Source organism: Pongo pygmaeus, chromosome 4 (assembly GCF_028885625.2).
Source record: "Pongo pygmaeus isolate AG05252 chromosome 4, NHGRI_mPonPyg2-v2.0_pri, whole genome shotgun sequence".
NCBI lineage: Eukaryota > Metazoa > Chordata > Mammalia > Primates > Hominidae > Pongo > Pongo pygmaeus.
Window position 1 is genome coordinate 60,371,052 of NC_072377.2, and position 12,146 is coordinate 60,383,197.

The 12,146-nt window shown below is 39.9% G+C and overlaps 1 protein-coding gene across 1 annotated transcript; it reads left to right on the forward strand.

Annotated features, from left to right (window-relative positions):
* Positions 1-4,871: 4,871 nt before the first annotated feature.
* GZMA (granzyme A) lies at positions 4,872-12,116 on the forward strand. Its single transcript, XM_054487946.1, has 5 exons — positions 4,872-4,975; positions 7,661-7,805; positions 9,667-9,808; positions 9,997-10,266; positions 11,885-12,116. Exons 1-5 carry the CDS (start codon positions 4,909-4,911, stop codon positions 12,044-12,046), a joined length of 786 nt encoding a protein of 261 aa, XP_054343921.1. The 5' UTR covers positions 4,872-4,908; the 3' UTR covers positions 12,047-12,116.
* The last annotated feature ends 30 nt before the right edge of the window (positions 12,117-12,146 follow it).

The following is a 12,146-nucleotide window of genomic DNA, read 5'->3' on the forward strand; positions in this document are numbered from 1 at the left end:
AGCATGTTCTAACCCATTGCAAGGATGCTAAAAACCTTGAAAAAAGATTAGACGAATGGCTAACTAGAATAATTAGTGTAGAGAAGATCTTAAATGACCTGATGGAGCTGAAAACCATACCATGAGAACTTCGTAACACATGCAAGTGGAAGAAAGGATATCAGTGATTGAAGATCAAATTAATGATACCAAAGAAGAAGACAAGATTAGAGAAAAAAGAGTGAAAAGAAATGAACAAAGCCTCCAAGAAATATGGGACTATGTGAAAAGACCACTTTGATTTGTGTTCCTGAAAGTGATGGGGAGAATGGATCCAAGTTAGGAAACCTTCAGGATATTATCCAGGAGAATTTCTCCAACCTAGCAAGGCAGGCCAACATTCTACAGAAAACACCACAAAGATACTCCTTGAGAAGAGCAACCCCAAGACACATAATTGTCAGATTCACCAAGGTTGAAATGAAGGAAAAAATGTTAAGGGCAGCCAGATAGAAAGGTCGGGTTACCCACAAGGGGAAGCCCATCAGACTAACAGCAGATCTCTCAGCAGAAAGCCTACAAGCCAGAAGAGAGTGGGGACCAATATTCAACATTCTTAAAGGAAAGAATTTTCAACCCAGAATTTCATTTCCAGCCAAAATAAGCTTACAAGTGAAGGAGAAATAAAATCCTTTCAGACAAGCAAATGCTGAGAAATTTTGTCATCACCAGGCCTGTCTTACAAGAGCTCCTGAAGGAAGTACTAAACATGGAAAGGAACAACTGGTACCAGCCACTGCAAAAACATGCCAAATTGTAAAGAGCATCAATGCTAGGAAGAAACTGCATCAACTAATGAGCAAAATAACCAGCTAGCATCATAATGACAGGACCAAATTCACACATTACAATATTAATCTTAAGTATAAATGGGCTAAATGCCCCAATTAAAAGACACAGACTGACAAATGAGATAAAGACTCTAGACCAATCAGTGTGCTGTATTCAGGAGTCCAATCTCACGTGCAAAGACACACATAGGCTCAAAATAAAGGGATGGAGGAAGATCTACCAAGCAAATGGAAATCAAAAAAAGCAAGGGTTGCAATCCTAGTCTCTGATAAAACAGACTTTAAACCAACAAAGACCAAAAAGGAGAAAGAAGGCCATTACATAATGGTAAAGGGATCAATGCAACAAGAAGAGCTAACTATCCTAAATACATATGCACACAATTCAGGAGGACCCAGATTCATAAAGCAAGTCCTTGAAGACCTACAAAGAGACTTAGACTCCCACACAATAATAATGGAAGACTTTAACACCCCACTGTCAATATTAGACAGATCAGCAAGGCAGAAGGTTAACAAGGATATCCAGGACTTGAACTCAGTTCTGCACCAAGCAGATCTAATAGACATCTACAAAACTCTCCACCACAAATCAATAGAATATACATTCTTCTTAGCAACGCATCGCACTTAATCTAAAATTGACCACATAATTGGAAGTAAAGCACTCCTCAGCAAATATAAAAGAACAGAAATCACAACAAACTGTCTCTCAGACCACAGTGCAATCAAACTAGAACTCAGGATTAAGAAACTTACTGAAAACCACTCAACTACATGGAAATTGAACAACCTGCTCCTGAATGACTACTGGGTAAATAAAGAAATGCAGGCAGAAATAAAGATGTTCTTTTGAACCAATGAGAACAAAGACACAACGTACCAGAATCTCTGGGACATATTTAAAGGAGTGTGTAGAGAGAAATTTATAGCACTAAATGCCCACAAGAGAAAGCAGGAAAGATCTAAAACCAACACCCTAACATCACAATGCAAAAAACTAGAGAAGCAAGAGCAAACAAATTCAAAAGCTAGCAGAAGGCAAGAAATAATTAAGATCAGAGCAGAACTGAAGGAGATAGAGACACAAAAAACCCTTCAAAACATCAATGAATCCAGGAGGTGGTTTTTTGAAAAGATCAACAAAAATGATAGACTACTAGTAAGACTAATAAAGAAAAAAAGAGAGAAGAATCAAATAGATGCAATAAAAAATGATAAAGGGGATATCATCACCGATCCCACAGAAATACAAACTACCATTAGAGAATACTATAAACACCTCTACGCAAATAAACTAGAAAATCTAGAAGAAATGGATAAACTCCTGGACACATCCACCCTCCCAAGACTAAACCAGGAAGAAGTTGAATCTCTGAATAGACCAATAACAGGTTCTGAAATTGAGGCAATAACTAATAGCCTACCAACCAAAAACAGTCCAGAACCAGAGGGATTCACAGCCAAATTCTACCATATGTATAAAGAGGAGCTGGTACCATTCCTTCTGAAACTATTGCAATCACTAGAAAAAGAGGGAATCCTCCCTAACTCATTTTATGAGGCCAGCATCATCCTGATACCAAAGCCTGGCAGAGACACAACAAAAAAAAAGAGAATTTTAGACCAATATCCCTGATGAACATCGATGCGAAAATCCTCAATAAAATACTGGCAAACCAAATCAAGCAGCACATCAAAAAGCTTATTTGCTGTGATCAAGTTGGCTTCATCCCTGGGATGCAAGGCTGGTTCAACATATGCAAATCAATAAACATAATCCATCACATAAACAGAACCAACAATAAAAACCACATGATTATCTCAATACATGCAGAAAGGGCCTTCAACAAAATTCAACAACCCTTCATGCTAAAAACTCTCAATAAACTAGGTATTGATGGGACATGTCTCAAAATAATAAGAGCTATTTATGACAAACCCACAGCCAATATCATACTGAATGGACAAAAACTGGAAGCATTCCCTTTGAAAACTGGCACAAGACAAGGATGCCCTCTCTCACCACTCTTATTCAACACAGTGTTGGAAGTTCTGGCTACAGCAATCAGGCAAGAAACAGAAATAAAGTGTATTCAATTAGGAAAAGAGGAAGTCAAATTGTCTCTATTTGCAGATGACATGATTGCATATTTAGAAAACCCCATCATCTCAGCCCAAAATCTCCTTAAGCTGATGCGCAACTTCAGCAAAGTCTCAGGATACAAAATCAATGTGCAAAAATCACAAGCATTCCTATACACCAATAACAGACAAACAGAGATCCAAATCATGAGTGAACTCTCATTCACAATTGCTTCAAAGAGAATAAAATACCTAGGAATCCAACTTACAAGGGATGTGAAGGACCTCTTCAATGAGAGCTACAAACTACTACTCAACGAAATAAAAGAAGACACAAACAAATGGAAAAACATTCCATGCTCATGGATAGGAAGAATCAATATCGTGAAAATGGCCATACTGCCCAAAGTTATTTATGGATTCAATGCCATCCCCATCAAGCTTCCAATGACTTTCTTCACAGAATTGGAAAAAACTACTTTAAAGTTCATATGGAACCAAAAAAAGAGCCCGCATTGCCAAGACAATCCTAAGCCAAAAGAGCAAAGCTGGAAGCATCATGCTACCTGACTTCAAACTATACTACAAGGCTACAGTAACCAAAACAGCATGGTACTGGTGATGGCTGCACAACTATGCAAATATACTAAAATCCATTGACTCATACACTCTAAATGGGTGACCTTTATGGTGTGTGAATTATGTCTCATAAAGTTGTTAGAAGTCAACATAAATGGAAGAGCAACCATTCACATAAAAATAAACAAAATTGTCAATGTTTTCTTTAAGAATTTTTCAGTAGGTATAGTTAATTACAATTTGACTTTTTAAGTCTGCACTAAAACTACTCACCAAAACCAATAGCAGGGTCCTCATTGCTATTACTGAAAATGATTAACCTTTGATACACTTGTAATATCTGAGAAAAAGAAACGCAGGGGTCTCAGCAGGGCTCCCTTCTAAGGTCACTTGATTTCTAAAGAAGTAACCACTAGGTTTGAAGTCACCAGGATGTTAACTATGGGGATGGTTGGTTCAGTGCCCAACATCCTGAAAGCACATCTGACCATGTGTATTGTATCGGAGACCACATCCTCAGCTCAGAAAAAGAGCTGAACTCATTTCAAATAGAAAGCACACTGCATGCTGTTCCTCCAGGGACTGAGGTTGACTCTTCTTAGAGTGAGACATTCCCCAACATTGGAACAAAAATGACTCCCACTTCTTTTCTCAGCTAAACCTGTTCAGAAGAAAGTAAGGAAGAAAGGCAGGAAGCAGGGGTGGGAAGGGGGGAGGGAAACTCAGAGATACTTTCAGTATCTAAAGTTGTGAAACTAGACAATCAGGAACGCACAATCAGAGGGCTGGAAAGGGCCAAGAGCCCCTACCCTTCTCCAGCCCCTGTCCCCACAACTGCCACAGACCAGGCAGGAGCACAATAAACACTCACCACAAAGTGGGGAAGGAAAATCCAGGCAGGAGCCTCTATGTAAATAAATTTCCCTCCTGTCCTCAGCTTGCACTTGGCCTACTAATTCTTATATAACCCAAGGAGACAGGTAGAAAGAAGTTTGATTGGTGACCAATTTTGAGGACTTTTATTAAAATTCTAATTTAAGTCTTCAAGAGTTTCCAGTCATGGATACTGCAGATAATATTGCAGATGATGAAAGCGTCTTCAAAATCGTAGCTGAGACACTTTACAGTCTTCCCTGGTGTACTCTGATGGCAACAGGTCCCTTGCCCCTCTCCCACCCTGTAGAATTCCAGCGCCCCCCTCAGCAGTCCTAGCAAAGGAAAGCATGCCTGCTGGCAGTGAGCCATCATCCACCATTCTCACTTATTTGGATTTGGTTTCCTAATGCTAAACTTTGAAACTTGAAAAAAAAAAAATGAAAGGAAACCACATCCTTTTTACTCTCAGTATATAGATAGAGGCAGTTAAGAACTGAAAACAGATTTTCAGGTTGATTGATGTGGGACAGCAGCCACAATGAGGAACTCCTATAGATTTCTGGCATCCTCTCTCTCAGTTGTTTTTCTCCTGCTAATTCCTGAAGGTAAGACTGATTCTTCTCATTTCCATTATGACCATGAAGCAAAATGGAGCAGACTTTCAATGAACTTTTGGTAATATTACCTTCCTATACTGAAAGAAGATGTTTTCCCCCAAGCTTTATAATGTTTAGCCAGGCACAATGGCACATGCCTATAGTCCCAGCTACTAGGAACGCTGAGGTGGAAGGATCACTTGAGCGCAGGAGTTTGAGTCCAGGCTGGGCGACATAGTGAGACCCTGTCTCTATTTTTTTTTAAATAGCATTCTTTCTTGGATTTTAAATATTTGTGTATTTTAGAAAAAAAAATACTTTTCTTCTCATAATTATTTTGCAAAAGATAGCAGAACCACCAATGCTTATTGCTGCCAATTTGTAACTTGAAAATTGCCAAAAAGGACAATGTAAAAATGAGTGAACAAAACTCTCTTGTTAGTAAAACAAATAGTACCTTCCAGGAAAGGAATAGTGGCAACTTAGTCAGCTCAGCCTTTCCTGCTGCAGAAAATGCATAGATAAAGACAATTAAGACAAATCTGACCTAGACACCAAAAGTGAATCAGGAATTATTAGAATTTTTATACTTATTTCTCTGGTCTAGAGACTCTTTGGCAATAAATTAAGACATGAGGCCAGTTCCCTCATTAACCCTTTGGGAGTGCTATAGTATTTTTTATTAAGCTAATTTTTTGTCTACCAAATGGTAACCAATATTTCTGCTTTTGTGTGAGTTGTGCATGCATGGGTTAAAATGCTGTATAATTCATGGTATTACCACTGAAAGGGTGACAGCTCTTGGGGAGCTCTAGATTTCCCTTGAAGAACCTGCTAGGAAGTGAGGACTACTCTCAAGCTGTGGCAATATGGAGCCAGCCACGGTTTTTCCCAGGATTCATCAGCTTTTGGAGGCAGGGACTTATGTAATAACTTGCCTTGCCAGGAATTCCCAAAGAACTCTGGTTTATCATGCACCTAAATATGAGAAGACTTTGGGAGGCTGAGGCGGGTGGTTCACAAGGTCAAGAGATCGAGACCATCTTGGCCAACATGGTGAAACCTTGTCTCCACTAAAAATACAAAAATTAGCTGGGTGTGGTGGCACGTGCCTGTAATCCCAGCTATTCAGGAGGCTGAGGCAGGAGAATCGCTTGAACCAGAGAGTCAGAGGCTGCAGTGAGCTGAGATCGCACCACTGCACTCCAGCCTGGTGACAGAGCAAGACTCTGTCTCAAAAAAAAAAAAGAGAGAGAGAAGAAATATAAAAATAACAAGGCTGCAGGACATTTAGGATAAAGGTTGGCTATGTTATAAGCAGGGTATAGTATGACTATATTCAGGCATGTTAAATCCTCCATAACAGAAAAACATAGGGCAGATAAATCCAGCCATATCTTTTCTTCAAAGGAAAACAACAAAAGCAACCTGCTGTGATCCTCTTTGTTTCCTTTGTTCAGAGAGGGCAGTGTGGGCCCATATAAGGAACAGACAGCAAAGCAAGGCACGGTTGAAATCTATCTGTACATGAATCACCCTAGGAAAATTGGGATTGGGTGAAGGTCTTTTGTTTCTATAAGCTCTTTACCCTTTTGTTTCTGGAGCCTAGAATTTCTTCCTCCCAGTTCCCTTTTTAAAAGCAGAGACCTCTGCTTTTTCAAATCACACTAGCCACATTTCATGTGGTCACTCTCCTCCTTGCTCTTACCCTCATCAAATCTTACGAAAGGCTTCTATAGCTGTCATTAATACTTGCCTGTGAATTTGGCAATGACTTAGTCCTAATTATGGAACAAGAGGCACTGTGCCCTATTCAAGAAACCATAAGTCTCGGCAAAAGTATTTTGGGAGAATCCAAGAACATCTGGTGCAGGAGGTGGAGTGCTCAGAGTGTATCACTAAGACATAAGGTTCTCTCTATCAGCATGTATGGTTTGCCTTGTGTTTAGTTCTCACTGTTCCTTAACAATGGGTCTCTACTTCTAGACTATCATCAAGGAAATGTCACTTAGGCAGAATTCTTGGCATATAGTATCTTCTCTCCTCTCTTCCCTATCTCATTGGAAAAGAACTTAGATTAAACCACATGGTTTGGTCTAGAGATTGAAGGGAAGGTGCAATTGATATTATTTTCTTAACTTATGAGTGAGAACAGTGCAGTTTAATAACCAAAAGTCTCATAATGACCAAAGGACTGAGGGGTAGGGTCACAGCTAAACGATGCTAATATTGGTTCATAAGCTGTATTTTTGCAATGGCTTGGGGTTAAAAGGGAAGTTATGAGGCTTCTAAAAGTCTTATCTATTTCCCCCAAATTAATACTTAGCCAAAAAGGGTGGGAGTATTTGAGGTTGTCACTACCACTGGCATTTCCTGCAGCAACTGTTGATGGTAAAGACCAAGGCAGAGCTTTCTGCCCTGGGGCCTGAGGTTGCTGGTTTGTGACATCCAGCCTAATGATCCTGGAACAGTCAATGACCTCGCTTCTGTGGGTGGAAGAGCAGGACCCTAGAGTCCAACAGGAATAGGATTTGCATCAGATGTCTGCGGGTCTACATAGAGTAAAAGCAGGGGAAATGCTCTCATCCAGACTTCCTCTCAGTGCAAAAAGCATGGCTGGTCTTAGAAACATGACTTTGTGTAGGGCCCTTTGGGGTTGAGCAACATTCTGATTTGTCTTTTTCCATTGAACAGATGTCTGTGAAAAAATTATTGGAGGAAATGAAGTAACTCCTCATTCAAGACCCTACATGGTCCTACTTAGTCTTGACAGAAAAACCATCTGTGCTGGGGCGTTGATTGCAAAAGACTGGGTGTTGACTGCAGCTCACTGTAACTTGTAAGTGCCTGGGTTTTTAAAAAACAGTTTGTAAAGATACTCTAATTTGGGGAAACATTAATAAAAAGAGTAGGCCGGGCACAGTGGCTCACGCCTGTAATCCCAGCACTTTGGGAGGCCAAGGCAGGTGGATCACATCAGGTCAGGAGTTTGAGACTAGCCTGGCCAACATGGTGAAACCCCATCTCTACTAAAAATACAAAATTAGCCAGGCATGGTGGCGCATGCCTGTAATCCCAGCTACTTTGGAGGCTGAGGCAGGAGAATTGCTTGAACCTAGGAGGCAGAGGTTGCAGTGAGCCGAGATCGCACCATTGCACTCCAGCCTGGGCAACAAGAGTGAGACTCCGTCTTACTAAACTAAACTAAACTAAACTAAACAACTAAACTAAACTAAACTAAACTACTAAAAATAAAATAAAATAAAATAAAATAAAAGAGTAGATCCCACTGAAGCCATGGGAGGTTCACACGTATCTTCACATCACTTAAGTCTTTAGGCACTTGCTTGAGCCTAAAAGGAAGTTAAGCCCACACTTGCCACAAAGAATCAAACAATGAGGACGCAGCATCTACAAGCTCTTTCTGTACATCTCCACTGAGCCATTGGGTACAGGTGCTACAGAGCTTTGCTTCTGTCATGACTGCGTGATCAGGTAGAATTAGCCTCAGCACGGAAGGCTGAAACCTTCAGTGCCCCCTCAGAGCCCTGGGTGCAACCGTCAAGTACAGAAAGCTTTTGTCCAATGATCTTCCTGTATGCCTCCGTGAATTCCTCTCACATCTTTGGCCATCTCTTCACTCCTGTTGACCACTACATTCAAACCTCTTCCCAGGCCTGGTCTTTTCCTACTCTCTAAATCAAGCCTCTAAATCTAGGCCATTCAATATGATAGCCACTAGCTACATGTAGCTATGTAAATTTCAATCAATTAAAGTTAAATAAAATCTCAAATTAGTTCCTTAGTTGCACTAGCCACATTTCAAGTCCTCAGTAGCCACATGTGGCTAGTGCAGATTCATAGAACATTTCATCATAAAAATATGCTCTACTGGAAAGCACTGTTCTAAGGTCTTTTTCTTTTATTTTTTAATTATTTACTTTTTATTGACATATAATAGTTGCACATATGTTGGGGATACATGTGATCGTTTAAGTGAGACTAATCTCAGCTGATGTAATGGAAAAGAGGCAGTGTGCACAATCTGGTTGGTGTAGTTTATACTAGGTTATGAATGATAGCCTTAATCATCAGTACATCAGAAAGCATTTTGATTTTGATAATTAAAAGGAACCTTTAAGAGAAAAAAAGACTCCTGGACCCCTCCTTCAGACCACCATCCCTTCAACATACTCAATGCCAAGCAAATAGGGTCCTCCACGGGGCAATCTGTTTCTGAAAGTTTTCCCATTTGAGTTTGTTGTTTTCTTGAAAAGATCCCTTCAGTGCATTACTTTACAACTATTGGCTGCTTTTTGTTTCTGTCTCTGGACTACTGAGATCTTTGCTTCCCATCACAGCTAATAAGTAATTCTCCATCACAGCTAAATAAGGCAGGGGTAGAGGGGCAGACAAGCACAAGACTTGGCTTTGCTGCCATGGAATTCTCTTGTTTTTCAATGAACCTAGTTTAGCTTTTTATAAATAAGCTGGTGATGATGATGATGACAATGAATTCATAAACATTCTTTTATTCATAAACATTATTTTATTCTTTAAAGCACACATTTTCTTTCTGAGCCACAAAGAAATCTCCCCACCTCCATATTTACAAATGGGACAATGAAACTGATCAGCATATATGCTCAATTGCTAATACAAAGAATAAATCCAGTAAATAATGTTGTGTCTGTTCTCAGGAACAGAAAGTCCAAGGTCATTCTTGGGGCTCACTCAATAACCAGGGAAGAGCCAAAAAAACAGATAATGCTTGTTAAGAAAGAGTTTCCCTATCCATGCTATGACCCAGCCACACACGAAGGTGATCTTAAACTTTTACAGGTACGTATCTTTGATTATCTTCTCAAAAGTCATAGAACCTTCTACAATCTGGCCACCGACGTGAAAACCTTTCCTTGGTGCCCCTGTTATAAAAACTCATATAAAGAGGATTCTGAAATTTTGGACTATAATTTAAAATGTAAATATTTATCTTATCCCATTAACACTTTATGTTTTTCTTCCAACAGCTGACGGAAAAAGCAAAAATTAACAAATATGTGACTATCCTTCATCTACCTAAAAAGGGGGATGATGTGAAACCAGGAACCATGTGCCAAGTTGCAGGGTGGGGGAGGACTCACAATAGTGCATCTTGGTCCGATACTCTGAGAGAAGTCAATATCACCATCATAGACAGAAAAGTCTGCAATGATCGAAATCACTATAATTTTAACCCTGTGATTGGAATGAATATGGTTTGTGCTGGAAGCCTCCGAGGTGGAAAAGACTCATGCAATGTAAGTAAAATAAGATCCCACATTTCAGCTATTGAATTAAGTCATGCAGACAGAGAAAATGTAATGTCATGCTTTGTTTTGTCATGGCACTGGCTTCTACAGGATCCTAGAGCTTTTTGAAATAAGTCTAATAAAACCCCAGTCAAATAAATGAATGTTCGCAGCTCAAGTGAGTCATTAATCAAAAATAAGAAGTTCACTGCTAGTGCATGGGGTGACCTACTACATATTTTTGATTTTTTACAAAAATTACTAAGAAGCAATGTTTGGTCTCATTTTTCATATTAACATATGTAGATCTAAACTTGAAGATATACAACACTTATGAGAGCTGGAGTCAGGGTTCCTCAAGGCCATTCAGTACTCTTTCCCCATTTCAGTACATTCCCTCTCCTTCCCCACTACGTTCCTCTGCCATTTAACGTTGGCATGTCTGAAATGTCTGTCAAGCCTGGCTGAATATTTCCAGCCAGACCCCGTAGCTTCCTAGAGCTTAGTTTAATCCGCAGCAAACTTCAAAGCATGACTCATACCAGAAAATGTGTAAGCTTCCATCCTAGAACCCCCTGAGAAGGGGTGGGATAGGGCCATGCTTAAAGATGAGAATAGAAGAAACATTTTACAGATTTTTAAACTGAGTACTACCTTGCATTTCTCATGTGTCCCAAAGACCCTATAGAGTCTTACCTGAAGAAGGGTGTGCAGTATGCATGGTTTGGCAGTTACCAGAGATTGAGAAATCCAAAGGTCTCTGTCCTTCCCTAGATCTATGTCTTGCCTTCAGAACAAAAGCTAGCCAAATCCCAGGAAAATAAAACATTTGTCTTTAGTACCTGTCCACTTTCTCTTCTCTGCCCTAGTTCCCCCATTCCCTCCCTTGTCCACCACCCTGGGCTCCCAGGAACCCAGAACCTTCATGCTTTTGGAACCCACATGCAGCATCCTAAGGCCACGGCAGCATCCCAAGACGCTAGTCCCCATCCCACCAGCCACCCGCCACCACCAAAGCTTGGCAATCCTTGCCTGTTCTCTCAACACCCTGGAATTGGCTATTGATGAATTAAACTTAAGGACTAATTCTGCAAATGCCAGTTACTGTAACAGGCAGGGGAAATAAACCTGCCCGGGGAGGATTCCGGGTTCCAACATGGTTCTTTATTTCATATCTTTCTAAGGCCAACTTTTGCCTGAAAGCGACTGATTTGGTTTTGTTTCTTTTGGAAGGCAATTATCTGCTAGAAGAACCAGAAAACATAGTTTTTATTCTTTGCTTCAATGTACCATCTGCATTTGACTATTTTGCCCCTTGAGTTATTAAGCATTTTGAGAAAATGACAAATAAACAGGAGACTTTCCTTTCCAAAAGCAGAGCAACAGTCTCAAAATTAGTTGATAACATGTACAAGTTTCACTTCGATTTTCACTGGCTTATAAATAAACCAAGTGAACCAATTCAAAAATATTAACATATTTCCAAACATTTTAATTTTTAAGTACTATCTTCAATTAAGTCAAGGTTGGTCTTAACTCCATATTAAATGCTGCAGAATTTCTTCCATTTCACTAGTGGTAATGCTGAACATTGACCCCACACCCCACCCCTCTTGTTTTCCTCCAGGGAGATTCTGGAAGCCCTTTGTTGTGCGAGGGTGTTTTCCGAGGGGTCACTTCCTTTGGCCTTGAAAATAAATGCGGAGACCCTCATTGGCCTGGTGTCTATACTCTTCTTTCAAAGAAACACCTCAACTGGATAATTATGACTATCAAGGGAGCAGTTTAAATAACTGTTTCATTTCATTTACTGTGGCTTCTTAATCTTTTCACAAATAAAATCAATTTGCATGACTGTACCTGTTTCTCTCTTGTAACCTTAGTGGGCA